Source organism: Clinocottus analis, unplaced genomic scaffold (assembly GCF_023055335.1).
Source record: "Clinocottus analis isolate CAN_PGR_092001 unplaced genomic scaffold, fCliAna1.0.p SCAF_17, whole genome shotgun sequence".
Classification (NCBI taxonomy): domain Eukaryota; kingdom Metazoa; phylum Chordata; class Actinopteri; order Perciformes; family Cottidae; genus Clinocottus; species Clinocottus analis.
In genome coordinates this window covers 15,009,503-15,026,204 of record NW_027175898.1, presented here as the reverse complement: position 1 = coordinate 15,026,204, position 16,702 = coordinate 15,009,503, and the positions used below count along the sequence as shown (strand labels likewise).

Sequence of the window (16,702 nt, the reverse complement as noted above, 5' to 3'; positions counted from 1 at the left end):
GCCACCACAAACCCCCCTCCGGGCTGCATCAACCCCTCACATGACACCTGATCGCTCAGGCTCCCGGGGTTATGGGGGATTTCAGACTCTGAGGAGTCCCCCCCCCCTCGTATCTCTCAGCCGTTGCGTCGACGTGACTTTAATTTGACCAAACACGTCGTTTCGTGGGATCTCAAAGTGAATTTTAAGTGAATGCATGTGTCACGTGGGATATTGATGAATGCGAGGCCACTTCAGTTTAACGCAGATGTACGAGGCTAAAAAGATGAAGCCAATTTCCACTCTCCCATGAATGATTCAGGACCTCCATTGTGTCGCTGTCTTCTCTCTAGATGTGGAGCACAAGGAGGAGGACAGGCGGGACGCAGTCAAGACCGAGGTAAGATTTCTGCCCCGTCTTCTTCTTTCCTTCTGGTTGGTGTAACTCTTGAGGCGTCTTTCACACTTGCAAGAACTGTAGCTGCATCCAAAAATGCATCAACTCATCCAGCAACTTTTGGAGGTTAAGTTGCATGCTTGATGAGGAGGAGGTGTTGTTGTGCATGACTCTAGCCGGGCAGACATCTTGGGAAAATACCCTCATTTGTCGTCTTGTCGAGAGTTAGGGGTGAATTTGTCATAGCCGGAGCCTGTCAGCCTATTTTAACACATTATTAAATACCTTGTATCTCACTTTACAAAAACCAGAGTGTAAAATACAAAATTCCCCAAGAAAGGGAATTTAAAATGACGTCTTAAACATTTTGACACCTACTCTCCCACAAGGAGCTTTCCCCTGAAAGTTAACTGTATTTGCCCCATCGCTAGACTAATAGCTTAGTTATTTGCCCCATCGCTAGACTAATAGCTTAGTTATTTGCCCCATCGCTAGACTAATAGCTTAGTTATTTGCCCCATTGCTAGACTAGAAACTTAATCATTTGCCTTGTTGCTCGACTAGAAGCTTAATTTATTTGCCTATCTTCAAGGTCCCGAAAAGAAACCAGGAGTAGCTCCTTTGGACTTGTGAAAGAAATGGTACCTGCCGGTGACTAGATTTGAAATATCAAATACACTTGGGAGCTCGTCGATTCAGCCGGTGCTGGTGACCAATCACAAACTGACCGACGTGCGAGTCGACATCTTTTTAGAAATTCGGCCTCAGCCTCGTTAACCAGAGTCAGCCTCAGCGGCTCCAGTGACAGACTGGAAGCAGAGTTTCGCGCCAAATCTAGATGCTTTCTTTTGAGAGAAAAGAGGGAAGAACCAAAAACAAGTAGCTAACTTTTTTTTTTTTTTTTTTTTTAATACCTTAAACAGGCAGGTCGAGGCAAGAGGGGAGTTGGTTGGGAGACCAGCCTTCGTCAGAGGCCCATGCCCAGAATAACCTTCCAGGCTGGTGACCCTCATTACATTAGCAAGAGGACCAGAGAGGAGTGGCTGTCCAAGTGGAAGATGGAGGTGAGTACCCCAGCTCTGTCCCAGCCACCGTAGATTACGAGAAGAGAGGGCTCGTGGCGTATTACCAGGCCAAGTGTATTTGATGGGTCATTTGATATCTCATGAAGGTACCATTTGTTTCAGTGGATTTCCAGGGCCTCTGGCTCACTTCGCTCCTGCATTTCCTGACTTTGTTCTCGCTTTATTGGATCAGTTCAGGGAAAACGTCCGTGACCTTCTGCTATGAACGTGTTATTGAAATCTGCCACCTCCATTGTTTTCGTGTGGGAAAAAAAAAGTTCCAATTCAAACTTTCCGAAGACATTTTTGTGCAATAATAGGAAGCACAAGTTCCAGTTAGCAGCCATCTTTCTTTCAGTTGTTATCTCGCAATGTTCAAGATTTAAAACGGGCACCAAACGGGCCTTGCAGTGAGATCGTTTTTGCCAACTTTCCAACATCAAGAACTCCTTGAAGGTATTCAGAGGGATGGAAACGTCTCTTTGACAACTGAGCAAACCTCATCGACCCGAGAAGATCTTGTGATTTGATGGAGAAAGCTACTAAGTTATGGACCGTGCTTAGTCAACACGCTGGTATTGTTTCCTGCACACACACGTCACTGCTCAGTCTATGTGCTACTTTGGGACAATTTGGGACAACTTCATCCGTTACATAACGAGGATTCTCCGTAGTATCAACACGGGGTCCTCTGTGTCTTCTTCCTCCGCCCTCGTCATTACCCCCCCCCCCCCCCCCCTTTTGCTCTATTCTGGTCAGGGCTCGGAGAGCGGCCGTAAAAATGTCTCCAGGGAGGAAATATTGCCAAATTAGCAGGACATGCTCGGGTCCCACGAGCGAGAGTGCGTGATATACGAGGCGAGAAAGCGGTGGAACCGAACGGCGGTGGACTCACTTCAACAAGTTGCTCTACATTACAAGGTTGAGATTTAAGGGGATTTGCAAAATGCTAATTTGTATTATGTACCCTCCCCCCCCCCCCCTTCTTTTTTTCCCTTATCCAGCGCATTGCCAGCTTTGATCACATTTGCACAAAGTCAAATTTACTTTTGGCCTCAGAGCTTCACATGATGCATGCCTTGTAGTTTGAGTTCAGCTGTGCTGCTGCTTGTGTCTGCAGCAGGCGGGACGTGGTGGCTGAAAGGGTTACTGCCGTCTTGCACTTCCCCAGGATCTCTCTCTCTCTCTTTTCTTTTCTTTTCATGTGCCTTTGCGTTACAGTGGACTTCTCTCTCTCCGTCTTTCCCTCTCTCTGTTTTCCCTCCCCCATTCTTCCCCCGTGACCCCCCCCCCCCAGCTATGGAAATGAACTCTGTGCTATGGATATGAGGGTGAAGATGAGGTTTGCAGCAAATTTCCAGCCCTGCTTGCAAGACAGCCTCTTGGCTCGCCGCCAACCTTTTTGCAAGTCCTCTCCAGCCAACCAGAATTCCTGTCGGCGATCACCTGACCCTGAATTCCCAGACAAAGAAATGTTCATGCTTTCCTTTTTTCTTTTTTTTTTTTTTTGAAGCGATCTCTTCTACCCTGAGAGTGGGGGGCGAACAAAAAAACTCAAAGCCCCACACTCACTGGATTATGAGGGTTGCGCGCTGGTGTGTATGGGTACGTGCACTGCATTGTTTGTTTGATAACACGGAGAGAGATAGTAGTGCATGTGTGATTAGCTCGCGTACAGCGAGGGGGGAATATGCTGACTTCAGGTATTTCCATAGGAGTTGTCGTGGGCCATCTGCTCGGCACGGCTTAAAGGGAAACCGTCTCTTTAAAAAAAAAAAAAGAAAAAAGAAAAGGAAGAGCGAGGAGGCTTTCAGCGAGTATTGCTCGCGTGAAACTAAAGTTTTTCCCCCCCCCCTGCGGGGCGAATACGTGCTGGAGCTATTTCCTGTTTCATAGCAGAGCCTCGAAATATCATTTTTTTTAGGGCAGATATATATTTACCTCAGGAATGTTGCTGTGTTGTGAGAGCCGCCGTGATTTCACCTTACATAACATTGAACTTGCAGGAGTGTGTGTGTGTGTGTGTGTGTGTGTGTGTGTGGGGGGGGGGGGGGGGGGGTGTTGTGCAGGCATCACATTTCTTTCCTTCCTGTCATTGTGTACTTTGTGCTCCGGGTGACTCGGGTCAGAGATTTACTAAAAGAAGAGAGTCATTTGATAACTTGAAAAGAGCTTTTTTTTTTTTTTTTTTTTTTAAAGGACTTCAGAGGAAGCCGAGCAGCGTCCTCGGGGAGTTTTTTTTTCTCCACTTGTGGATTCATGGGAATTCTGTTTATGTATTCAGAGCTGACTCTGTAATATTCCTAATTATCTCTTAAAAGGATGCAATACAATGAGGACCAGATGGCCTATTTGGGTGTGACCCCCCCCCCCCCTCCCTCCTTCTCAAGGCCACTCGTGAAATACACAGCCTTTGTGCGGGTCCGTGCTAAAATCACGCTAATGAATGCAGTGGCCACACAGCGGACCCGCCACTTGTGCTTTTTTTCAGACACTATTTCCTCTTTAAATGCAGCATTTTTTTGGGGGGGTGGGGGATCCTGGTCCTGTTGCATCTTGAGTTACCTACACCTACACCTTATTTGTTATTGTATGTTAAGCAGATAAGCTTGTGCCGAGGACACATGTCAGCGCATAATCCATCAAACAATTACACAAAACCGGCCCCGCTGCGTCGCCGCTGCCTGTTGCCGCTCCAGAGACTGTTGCATTCAGAGGTCAAACTCTTTTGTGTTGCTTCAAAGACTCGCTGTCACGTCGCGTGAGGACGTAATGTTCAGCGGCAGTTTATTTCATTTCACTTTTACCTTTTTAATCGCAGTTTGTTGAATGCCCGTTTGTTTTGAGTCGACGGCTCCTGAGCCGCTGCTTTCAAGGGTTTCATGTTTGTTTTTTAAATCTCTATCGGCGGATTCGTTTGATGCTCCTCGTCTTCGTGCCGATCTCACATGAGAGCCTGGATGGATGGATGGATGGATGGATGGATGGATGGATGGATGGATGGATGGATGGATGGATGGATGGATGGATGGATGGATGGATGGATGGATGGATGGATGGATGGATGGATGGATGGATGGATGGATGGATGGATGGATGGATGGATGGATGGATGGATGGATGGATGGATGGATGGATGGATGGATGGATGGATGGATGGATGGATGGATGGATGGATGGATGGATGGATGGATGGATGGATGGATGGATGGATGGATGGATGGATGGATGGATGGATGGATGGATGGATGGATGGATGGATGGATGGATGGATGGATGGATGGATGGATGGATGGATGGATGGATGGATGGATGGATGGATGGATGGATGGATGGATGGATATAAATCGATAGATAGATAGACACATAGATAGATACATATACATACATAAAAAGATACATAAATAAATAGATGGACACATAAATAGATACATATACATACATAAAAAGATACATAAATAAATAGATGGACACATAAATAGATACATATACATACATAAAAAGATACATAAATAAATAGATAGATACATAAATAGATACATACACACATACATACTTACTTTATAAAACATACTCAATATATACAACAAACCAGCAGCGCGTATTCAATTTAAGAAACTGTAAAAATAAAGACAAATTGCAAAGTATGTGCAGTCAGTGTGTATATGAAGTGTATTTAGTGAAATCTCAACAACTGCACTTTTGACTCTCTCGAGTCTGAGGCATGTTGCTCGTAACGTTAACAGCCTTGTAGTCGGCCGCTTTCCTCTCATACATAACTGAAACTTCGCAGTAAACGTGACCTTTTTTTCGCTCACAGCTCCAGCCGAGATTAGATACCGAGGGTATTATCTCCACACACCCCAGAGACCCACATCTCTTCTCTCTCTCTCTCTTTCTTCCTTCCCCTGCCTCCCAGTGCACTCCGTCACCCCTCCAGCCCTCAGGGCATCCCGCTGCACAGACCTCTAGGTCCGATTATCCCTCATTGTGCCGCCGACATGTCTCCACAGCGCCAGAGGCCTGCGCGGCTTCTGCTTTCACTCCATCCCCAACTTAATCCACACTTACGTCAGTCCGGTTAGCTCGGTTTGCTTTTTTTTCTTCTTGCATTGTATCCCTATATAATATAGGGGAGGGGGGAGGGAAAGTGCGAGGTTGTTTCAACACGTTTGCTCCGCTGTGTTTATACATCTATAGTACGTCCGCTGTCCTTTTTTTAAGGCGTTTGTTTTCACCGCGGACGTGACAGCGGATACAAGCGGTGGTATTTCTGAGCTGTCAGTGACGGGCAGGCGTGTGCAAATGATAAAAGACTGCATTGTGTCTCCGCTACCTCCTTTCCTACCCCCCCTCCTTTAGCCTCGGAGGGCCTGTCTTGCTGGTGGAGCTGCACACACACTGTGAGGCTCCCAAAAGGGGGCCATTTACAACTGGGAAGAAGTCCAGAGACAAATATCTGGCTCTTATAGCCACTGTACTCCCTCTCCTTCCTCCCCCCTCACTGGGGCATTTGTAGCGTCACTTTCTGATTGGCTCTCCGAGGAGACGGGCACCCCTTCGGAGGACCGCCGGATCCTAAACACACCGGAAAAAGCGAGCGCGCCGACGGCCCAGTGTCCTCCTGCCTGCTGGTCCCCGGAGATGGACGAGTAAACTCATAAAAATGTCACTTTTGCAGTGATTCTCCCGTCTCTTCTCTTCCCCCCACATAGACATAAACGCCTAAAAATGTCAATTAAATGTGCCAATTTAATTGACATTTGTTGGTTTTTGCAGTTTAGCATCTGGAACCACACACGGCCGAGCGGCCTGTCGAACACTAACTCCAATGTGCTCGAGCTGGAGCCAAGAAGCCTCACACACACACACACACACACACACACACACACACATGGCCGAGGGCTTTGAACCTTCCCTCCAACAGTACAGTACAGATATTTATAAACCACAGCAGAGCCTCTTGATTGAAGAGCACATGTTTCTACTCTTTGGCGCCGAAGCCCCTCCCCGTGCAGCCGAAGCCCCGCCCCCCCTTAAAGGCGCTATTGTTTACGAGTCACACACTGCCAGAGAGAGAGAGAGAGAGAGAGAGGGAGAGAGAGAGAGGGGACGGAGGACTGGGCAGTCTCTCCCCTTCCTGCACACCCAGTCCACCTCTGGACATTTACAGTGTGAGTGTGTGTGTGTGTGTGTGTGTGTGTGTGTGTGTGTGTGTGTGTGTGTGTGTGTGTGTGAGAACCTGAGAAGGACTCGAGGAAAGTAAGCACAGCTGTGCAGCGCTGCGCTCACGTGGCTCCTATAGTACGACTAACACGTGTTTACATATAGGACCACGGATATACTGTGTATTCTGTGTGTGTGTGTGTGTGTGTGTGTGTGTGGAGAAGAAAGCTAACATGCAAGTTCTACCGTGTGTGTGTGTGTGTGTTTGAGAGAGAGAGAGAGAGAGACATCAGAATGAGTGCAGCTGTTGGGGATTTTCTGCGAGAGGCTTAAGTCCCGGCTGCGTCTCGTCCTCTCTGATCGACCCGGCGGTTCAGTGTCAGGTACCGCAAACCCGGTGAACTCTCTCTCTCTCTTAGCGCTGCCGCTCTGGACGCCGTGTAGAGTTACCGCACAGCGCGCACGGTGACGAATGGGCCTCGCGGTGGGACGATAAAGCCGTGTTTACGCGCCCGACTGCCGACGCACCGCCGGCCTCGATGTCGACTGGTAGTGCAGTTTTAGTGAGAGCTGCATGGCCATGATTCAGAGAGAAAGTATGATTACATGTGTTGTAGCATGCTTTAATATATGCATTTACATTAATAATATGTAAGATGTGTGACAAGCGATGCTGCTTTGTTTCTTTGACTCAGTTCCTGATGTATTGCTGGACAATGTGGCCTAAAAATAGTTTTTTTTGTGGGTTTTCTGAGGATGGCGTTTTGGTTTTTAAATTTTTAGCTGTGTCGTTTCTTTCTATCACTTTGAGAACACTTTTTTTTGGTCAAGTTTGAAGGATTTTCATGGATTTTTTTAATGCATAAATGGCTAATCAGAAGCGGACGTGTCGTGAACAACTCACGTTTTGCGGCGCTCGTGCACATGCGTCCATCTGGACCGCCTGCCAACCCAAGAACTGTGAAATAAGACGACTCAGTCGGTTCTTCGCGGGCAGCTCGGATCCGAAATGATGTGATTCAACCAGCCGTTTACCTGTGTTTAACTCGAAGCATGTACACATGTTAGTGGAAACCCAATAAACCAGTATGAGCATGAAAGAGAGTATGATATATCTCCTGTAAATCTTTATCTTTATGTACGTGTGCATTTCTGAAGAGCTTGTCCTCATCCCCGCTGTGTTTCAGGCAGAACAAAAGTCCAAACTGATGTCAGCGATGAACGCGATAAAGGACCCCGAGGAGAACGAAGCCGAGACTCAGATAGAAGACGTCTCACTAATCAAGCACCCGTCACCTTCGAAGCAGCAGCAGCAGCAGCAGCAGCAGCAGCAGCAGCAGCAGCAGTCACACACTCAGTCGCAGCCTCAGCATCAACAGCAATCACAGCAGCAACAGCAGCAGCAACAGCAGCAACAGCAGCAACAGCAGCAGCAGCATCAGCAGCATCAGCAGCAGCATCAGCATCAGCAGCCGCCTCAGCAGCCCACTGACCCCGCCTCCCCCACCGTGGCCACGACCCCCGAGCCCGTCGCCATCGGAGGCGGAGACAAGACGTCCCCAAAGCCCGCGGACACGGAGCCCGAGTACGAGGTGAGACGACGTCGATTCTCACCGATTTTTTTTTTTTTTTTTAAAGGATTAATTCAGGTTAAAGTCCGGAGTTAATCCACGTCGGGGAAGTTGTGCTCTTCAGGTGTTTTTACAGCCGTCGGCCACGTGGAGAGCAGAAAGTTTACCAAAAAAAGGAGATTAAATGTGCCAGGTGGACTTTCTTACTCAGAATGAATCGGCGAAACTAATAATAACTAATTTTTCTAGCAAAAAATACCAGAAATTCTCCATTTTCCAGCTGCTTAGTCTTGAGATTGTGCTGCGTTTTTTGTCTAAAGTGATCACGAGAATGAAATGTCTTTGGGATCTGAACGGTTGAATTTGAAGAGCTCACCTTAATTTTCGCTTTATTTTTATTGACAATAAATCAAAAAAACAAATCTATAATGAAAGTAATCCAATAATTAGCAGCCTGAATTCATACTGTGATGAATCATCTTCATATAGTGTTACTATAGTATACATCTGGCTATAATATAATTGTTTTACAACATATTTAATAGTATTATCTGTTCTTCTCAACTTGCCTGATCCATATTCTTCATAAACGTTTATTCATATTTTTGCAAACAATTAATGCATAACCTTCCACACCAGGTATAATGAGGATTTACACCTTTTATGAATCAAAGTTTTGAGGCTAAAGACGATTGAAAAGCACCGATCATCCCAAAGAAAAAGACGTTCAAAATGGTTTCTCAGCTACGCCTTAAAGTCCTCGCGGACCGCGTGCTTTGTCTTCCGTCCCGTCTGCAGGACGGTCGTGGTTTTGGCATCGGCGAGCTGGTTTGGGGAAAGCTGCGCGGCTTCTCGTGGTGGCCGGGCCGCATCGTGTCCTGGTGGATGACGGGGCGGAGCCGCGCCGCCGACGGGACCAGATGGGTGATGTGGTTTGGAGACGGAAAGTTCTCCGTGGTGAGTGTGTAGAGCCGGCGGTGACATCGCCGTGGTTTTATTTTTTATTTTTCACCAGAAAAATCTGTCAAAACAAGACTTTTTGTTTATTGTAACAACCGCAAAACATCAAGCCGTCAATCTCCAGACACATTTCTTCTTAACATACATTATTGTGTGTTTTTTTTTTACAGGTTTGTGTAGAGAAACTCATGCCTTTAAGTTCCTTCGATAATGCCTTTCACCAACCAACTTACAACAAGCAGCCCATGTACAAGAAAGCCATCTACGAGGTGCTGCAGGTGAGCAGTACGAGTTATCAGTTTAAATGATCTTTAACAAGCTGCTTCACTCATAAAAAAAAAACATACGCCTATTAAACTGAGCTCATTGGTTCAAACATTGTAGAAAGTAAGTGCTTTTTATTGCAGAAACTTCTGTATTTTTCATCCTGGACCCTGTTTTGGGTTTATTTCTGTGTTTAAGTGACAACAAAAGAAGTAATAAACAAAACGGGCTGAAAATATGAAGGAATATGTTAAGCAAAGTCTACCTTTAGGAGAGATGAGGCTCCTGTTGCAGACCAGTGAGGGTCATGGAGAGAGAAGAACACGTAACCTAGTGTTATCTACAATATTTCCATATTTTATTTTGACGATTTTCACAAAGTCGATAAACCTCAAAACCTCTCAGAAGATTCAGAGCGAGACTCAAAATGTTCCGGTGTTATTTCCCCATTATGTGGAAGGAACAATTCCTTGTCGTCTTTTCTTGGCAACCCCATAGCCAGAGGCTGTGTGTGTGTGTGTGTGTGTGTGTGTGTGTGCACTCTCCATAAAACCATAAAAAATGACGATTAGCTCAATTAACAGAGGCCGATACAAAGAGAAGAGAAAATAATTGGGCTCCCTCGCTGAAGCCTTTTGTTGAGTTGCCGACACGCTCAGCGGTTCAGTCGATGCTCCTGCGAGTACATCGAGGATGAACTTCGGCCATTTACGTTTTTATTTTGAATGTGTCCTCAGGCGGCCGGCAGCCGGGCAGGAAAAGCCTTCATGGCCTGCCCCGACAGCGACGAGACGGAAACCTCCAAATCTGTAGAAATGCTGAACAAGCAGATGATTGACTGGGCCATGACGGGGTTTCAACCCACCGGGCCCAAGGCCCTGGAGCCGCCAGAAGGTACGACGCCTGACCTCTGACCTCTTTGACGACACGTCTATTAAATGAAAGCATGCGATCGTGAATAATGAATAACGAATAACGTCGCCCGTTGTGATATTAATTGTCCAGAGGAGCGCAACCCGTATAAGGAGGTTTACCCTGAGATGTGGGCGGAGCCTGAAGCGGCGGCGTACACGCCTCCTCCGGCCAAAAAGCCGCGCAAAAGCACGGCGGAGAAACCCAAGATCAAGGAGATCGTCGACGAGAGGACGCGAGGTAAGAAGCCTCGCTTATTAATTTAATGTCTTTTGAAATGAGCACCTGATTCAGCGAGATGACAGACGCCTCATTGAGGGGAGGGTATCGTTTAAATCACTTTTTATCTGATTAACACGGTGAGTTCACATTGTTCTGTCTGGCTTCTGTTTACAGACATGATCTCACTGATGTTGACACCTTTATGTAGGCAATTAAGTCTCATTGAAACATCAGATTTGAAGTGCACACAGGTATCATTTATAAACTGCATTATTAACTTTATACAGCGTTTTAAAGTAGTTTAACATCTACTATTGTTCTTCAACCACTAAAAAATAAAAAGTCATCAGCTGCAGTTTGCAAAATCAAGAATCTTAAAGTCCAATTTTGAATTTCAGAGTTCCCATGGAGGTGCAAATCCTTTTTAAACACTTTAAAATCTGTCAAGAAATTCCAGATTTCCAACTTTCAGCATCATTTTAACCGGCTTTTACATTAAAAAACTAATTATTTACAATATAGATTCATGCACAAACACATTTTTGATTTGCACAGATGGGTTGCAGGATTTGTTTCTATGTTTATACATACTGTATATATATATATATATATATATATATATATATATATATATATATATCATGTTTTGTCTTCGTTGGAGGTTGAAAGGTGACAAACATTTGAACTGTTGACCCTTAAATGTCCTCACGAGGTGTCTAATGTGTTGTCTTTTTTAGAGCGGCTCGTTCAAGAAGTGAGACAAAAGTGCCGCAGCCTCGAGGGTAAGTGTCCTCTGTGCCCTCTAGCGTGTAGCAGTGTGTGTGTGTGTGTGTGTGTGTGTGTGTCGAGGGATGATCACCTCGCCGCCTCACACTCCCCCTCGTTGTTTGAAAGCAGAGCAGCAGAAATCTCTGCGTCCATGTTAACAAAACGGCGGCGGAGGCCGCACTTCCATGACGCCTCGCTGCAAAACTAAACCGCGTGAGCTCATTCGAGCTTCACCTCCGTGAGAGAGCCGGCTCAAAGCGTTGAGATTCACACCGCTCTGACCCGAACACTGACCCGCTGAACTTCCCCCTCTGCAGACATCTGCATCTCCTGTGGAAGCCTGAACGTCAGCCTGGAGCACCCGCTGTTCTCTGGAGGAATGTGCCAGAGCTGCAAGGTGAGCTGGAATCAGAAACCCAACATGTTTCAAACACTTCACGTAAAAAACAACAACAAAAAAACGCCTCGCCCCGTGACATTTTTTAGGTCACACACAGGTCAGAGTGCTCACTTGTCTTTGTCTCTCGCTCACAGAACTGCTTCCTGGAATGTGCGTACCAGTACGACGACGACGGGTACCAGTCGTACTGCACCATCTGCTGCGGAGGGCGAGAGGTGCTCATGTGTGGGAACAACAACTGCTGCCGGTGAGACGCCTGCTGGGGGGAGATGAGGGGAAGATGGAGTCTTTAGATGTCAGGATATCGTCATCAATATGTGTAGAATGGAGCCGAAAGGAGCGAAAGAGGTCGCAACGGGACGATGGCAGTCAGACATCCAACTAATTTCCGGCATTTCCACTCGTTTTTTAATTTTTTTATTTAGGTGGATGTGAAATGACTTCAAGATTTTAAATAAAATGATTGACAGATGGCAGCAAGTAGAGCTGAACACCCGGTGCAATACCTAATACGTGCAATATTCATTACGTTTAAGTACTGTTATACACATTTTTATTTTTATTCTATCTGTATATTATATATTAAACAGTAATATTCATCTTACTGTTTAATTTTTTATTTTGTTGTATTACTTTTCTACTGTTTATTTATATTACTTGATTTTTAAAATCTTTTTTTATCTTTATTTACTTACCACTGAGGGACTCGTAAAGGATTATCTTATCTTATCTGATCAACTGGTTATAGGAGGAGACACTGTTTCAATTCATGGTGTAAGGAGATAAAACGTTGATACTAAAGGGTTGAAGCGTTAATAAGTCACATAGAGACCCACCATGTAGTGAACAGACACAATCCATCTTTTTTAATATTTATAGGTCCCGAAAAAAGCCTCAGGAGGAGTTTCTTCTTCCAAATGACGTGTTAATCTACAGACTCAGGATGCTCATACATCATGTTAACTCTGGAATTGATTTCTGGAGGTTTTTGTACTTCAGAAATGTCCCCAAATAAACATAAACGACGACTTACTGAACCAAACATCCACTAAAAACTCCATAACTTTGATCCACAATGACCAGACTCAAGTACTTTGCCGTATATATATATATATATATATATATATATATATATATATATATAAAAAGAACGTTCCCTCGTACACTCACATGTGAGCCTCGTCGTTCCACAAAGTATTTTATTTGTAGATATTCCCATAAATGTTTTTTTTTTCCCTGAAGACAAATTGTTTGAATACCAAATCTACAACATCGTCACATAAATCCGTAGTGTGTTTGTCACAAATACAATCTAAAGTGTGTATCCATTGAATAGAGCTCTGTTGACGATGAAGTCGTGGTCTGATGAAGCGTCCTCACACAGAAAACACCACAGAGAGCTGATTCAGCCTCGTCGCTCACATGTTCGGCCAATCGGCAGCCAACAACGCTCCGCTTTATGTTTTGCGTGACACACTTTGACAACGCGTTGTGTCGTAAAAACTCCCAAACCGCTTTGAAAACCATTGAAACTGGGACGGACGCCGCAGTCGGGTCGCTTGTTACCGACCTCTGGAACTGACTTTTGTGAGGAGAGAGTGGTCAATCATTTATTACTCATGAGGATAAGGATTACGATAAGTTTATTTAAAGACGCAAACAAACAGCGTGGCCTTCTGATAACATGTTTTTAAATGGTTCACGAACACACATGCAATAAAATGTAATAATAATTTACTAAAAAAGCGGGAAACTTAGTTGTGCAACCGTTACGAAGACGTGAGTGTGCAGGAATTAGTTGCACTCGTATAACAGCATCAGGACTGTTTGTTGGATGGATTTAGCTAAAGTGTCCATGACTGTGTCGTCACGTCTCTTTGCACTAACGCTGCGTGGCGGCGTGTGCGCAGGTGTTTCTGCGTGGAGTGCGTGGAGCTGCTCGTGGGTCAAGGAGCCGCCCACGCCGCCATCAACGAGGACCCGTGGAACTGCTTCATGTGCGGGCAGAAGGACGCGTTCGGGCTCCTGGGCCGCCGCCCCGACTGGCCCAGCCGCCTCCAGCGCTTCTTTGCGAATAATCACGACCAAGCTTTTGTGAGTGACGGAGCTCTAATAATTAAGTCTTAAACATCCTTTACGCTTTGTTCCAGCTCACTTCATCCCCTCTCTCTCTCTCCTCCAGGATGCACCAAAGCTTTACCCCCCTGTCATGGTGGAGGAGAGGCAGGCCATTCGGGTGCTGTCGCTATTTGACGGCATAGCAACGGGTGAGACGAGAGCCCGCATCCATTTGATGCCAAACGCCCCGATTTCTATTAAAACGCAACAATTTCATGATAACTTGGGCTCACAGCCATCTTTTTTTAGTTGACTTCCACGTCATAACATATTGTTATTGGAGAATAATATGCATTATGTATGAATATCTTCAAAATCTAATCTTAAAACACCATCATCGTCTTTGTAAGAGTCAAATCGGAGCGACACATCAGTATTTGACCTTTGACCCCGGACCCGTGCAGGGCTGTTGGTGCTGAAAGAACTCGGCATCCGGGTGGACCGCTACATCGCCTCCGAAGTGTGCGAGGACTCCATCACGGTGGGCTTAGTGCGGCATCAGGGCCGCATCATGTACGTGGGCGACGTGAGGACCGTCACGCGAAAACACGTGAGTTTGATTCGAGCAGTTTTTTCTTTCGCTTCGGGTTGTGAAGTCTTTTTTTTTTTAGTCGTACCGTGCTTCAAATTCATGCACCTGCACTGACTCATAACGCTCATAACGCCTGAGACACTGAGGGAGAGCTGGTGATGTTTACAGACGTCCGGCTAGAAGAAAACCTGCAGAAATCCTGCAGGAACTTTAATTCTACTTCAGCGACTGAATCGGAGAACAAAGTGTTTTTCTTCCTTCACACCGCTCGACTGCATCGATGTGTCAAAACTAACTAATTCAGCTCAACTTCAAATCAGTCACAATGCACAAATCATATTTATAGTCAGCTCAATAGTCCTAATGTGGAATGATTTTATTGTAAGAATATATACACAAATATAAAACCTGAAGTCTCTCTCATGCCCGACTATCAAGGTTCCCTCACACGACCGATGTACAGCTCACTTACGTCACATTGCATCGTCCCCGGACAATATTTCCAGGAGAAAAACTCCATTAAGACAATAAAGGACGAGACTAGAACGCAATAAAAAACATACGAAGCATCCAGGAGACTCTGAGAGTAAGGAACATTTCAACAAGAAGGTTCAAAGTGCTTCACAGGAAACTATTAACAGCAGAATGCAGAAGAAAACAAGATTTTAAAACTAAAACATGGGGAAAAAAGAGTCAAAAAGCAAATAAAAGTTGCGGTGCAGTTTAAAATACAGTGGTGAGATGCAGAAATTGATAAAAAAAAATCCTTGAAACTGGTTCAATGAAAGGCAACAGCAAACAGAAAAGTCTCCAATCTGGATTTAAAGTAGAGGGATTGTGTCACAACATCCACGAGCTCGACCGGCTCTGTCTTTAGCTCTGTGTGTCTGACCCTGCCTCTTATCTCTGTGCAGATACAGGAGTGGGGTCCTTTTGACCTAGTTATTGGTGGAAGCCCATGCAACGACCTCTCCATAGTCAACCCTGCAAGGAAAGGTCTTTTCGGTGAGTTCCCCTCAAGTCATGACTTCCTTCGTGTTGTTTTGGATCAAGATGAAGTGGAACGCCGCGACGTTGACGTCCTCCAACACTGTTCAATGTGTGTTTCTGTCCCAGAGGGCACCGGCCGCCTGTTCTTTGAGTTTTACAGGCTGCTGCACGAGGCCCGGCCGAAGGAGGGGGAGAACCGGCCGTTCTTCTGGCTCTTTGAGAACGTGGTGGCCATGGGCGTCAGCGACAAGAGGGACATCTCTCGCTTTTTAGAGGTCAGCTCCCGCTCCATCTCGGAGATGCAGTTTTGACCTGGTGGCTCATGGACGCCCCCTTGTGGCACTAATCCCTTATGTTTAGACACAGATCATGAGAAGGGACTCTCTTAATCTCGATGTAATCATTTAACATGTTCAATGAGTGTCGCTTTTTGTTCTCTTAAGACATTGTCAGCTAATTTCCATTCTGTGTTTGGCTTTTGATGACCGGACCCTAAATTGACCTGTCAATCAAACTACACACATGTTTTCGTGCCCAATACCAGTAATACTGTGCTAATAAATGGGATAATACACCCGTACGCAGCGCAGCATCTGACCTCGTCGTGTCTCCTCTGCTTCCAGTGCAACCCGGTGATGATCGATGCCAAGGAAGTGTCCGCTGCCCACCGCGCCCGCTACTTCTGGGGTAACCTTCCTGGCATGAACAGGTTGGTGTGTGAATGGTGAGGGAAGCAGCTGCCTGTGACCTACACGATGGGAGGAGAATGTACCCTAAATTAACAAGCTTTTTAACAATTACCCTCATTAAGATAGTGACTAATGCCAGTTATATATAAACTAGAACATGCGTTTTTTTTAAGACTTCAGAAGTAGGATATGAAACTGACCGGGCAGCACATTTTAAATGAAGATGAGACCTGTGAGCTCTGCACTTGGCTGCACTTTAAAGGTTTGATGCTGCAGGTTACTGCGTCTAATTATTGACCCTCACATCGGTAAAAAAAAAAAGAAAAAAGGTAGAGACCAGAGGGAGAGCAAGAGAGGAGGATCCTCTCCCAGCAGGCACAGAAGTGTAATAGATGTGATGTGTCTTCATCTGACATTGTGGCTCCTGTTCTTTGTCTTTGGCAGGCCTTTGAGTGCGATGTACAACGACAGGGTGGACCTCCAGGACTGTCTCGAACACGGCCGAACAGCGAAGGTATTTGATCTCCACGTCCCTCACGTTGCATTCAGAAATGTGAACGTGCAGGAAAAGATAACTTGTGTTTTCTCTATCCTCTCATGGGAAGAGAAGCAGATGGGATTAGCCATTTTAGTCCAAAAAAACACAGGAAGCAATTTGAAAATGAAGGAA

General features: G+C 45.6%; 1 protein-coding gene across 4 annotated transcripts in view; it reads left to right on the top strand.

Annotated features, from left to right (window-relative positions):
* The window catches only part of LOC137787416 (DNA (cytosine-5)-methyltransferase 3A-like), a 35,916-nt gene that overhangs the window by 15,381 nt on the left and 3,833 nt on the right, over positions 1 to 16,702 (top strand). The window contains exons 5-21 of one of the 4 annotated variants that reach the window (XM_068579832.1): positions 333 to 379; positions 1,300 to 1,440; positions 7,794 to 8,198; positions 8,976 to 9,134; positions 9,308 to 9,415; positions 10,139 to 10,295; positions 10,407 to 10,553; positions 11,273 to 11,317; positions 11,621 to 11,700; positions 11,838 to 11,950; positions 13,614 to 13,797; positions 13,886 to 13,970; positions 14,226 to 14,371; positions 15,268 to 15,358; positions 15,470 to 15,618; positions 15,967 to 16,052; positions 16,477 to 16,546. In XM_068579832.1, coding sequence (XP_068435933.1) covers positions 333 to 379; positions 1,300 to 1,440; positions 7,794 to 8,198; positions 8,976 to 9,134; positions 9,308 to 9,415; positions 10,139 to 10,295; positions 10,407 to 10,553; positions 11,273 to 11,317; positions 11,621 to 11,700; positions 11,838 to 11,950; positions 13,614 to 13,797; positions 13,886 to 13,970; positions 14,226 to 14,371; positions 15,268 to 15,358; positions 15,470 to 15,618; positions 15,967 to 16,052; positions 16,477 to 16,546 — 2,213 coding nt within the window. Of the gene's footprint in view, positions 1 to 332; positions 380 to 1,299; positions 1,441 to 7,793; positions 8,199 to 8,975; positions 9,135 to 9,307; positions 9,416 to 10,138; positions 10,296 to 10,406; positions 10,554 to 11,272; positions 11,318 to 11,620; positions 11,701 to 11,837; positions 11,951 to 13,613; positions 13,798 to 13,885; positions 13,971 to 14,225; positions 14,372 to 15,267; positions 15,359 to 15,469; positions 15,619 to 15,966; positions 16,068 to 16,476; positions 16,547 to 16,702 lie in introns of all 4 variants that reach the window. The other 3 variants (XM_068579831.1, XM_068579834.1, XM_068579833.1) reach the window with 3 other exon arrangements.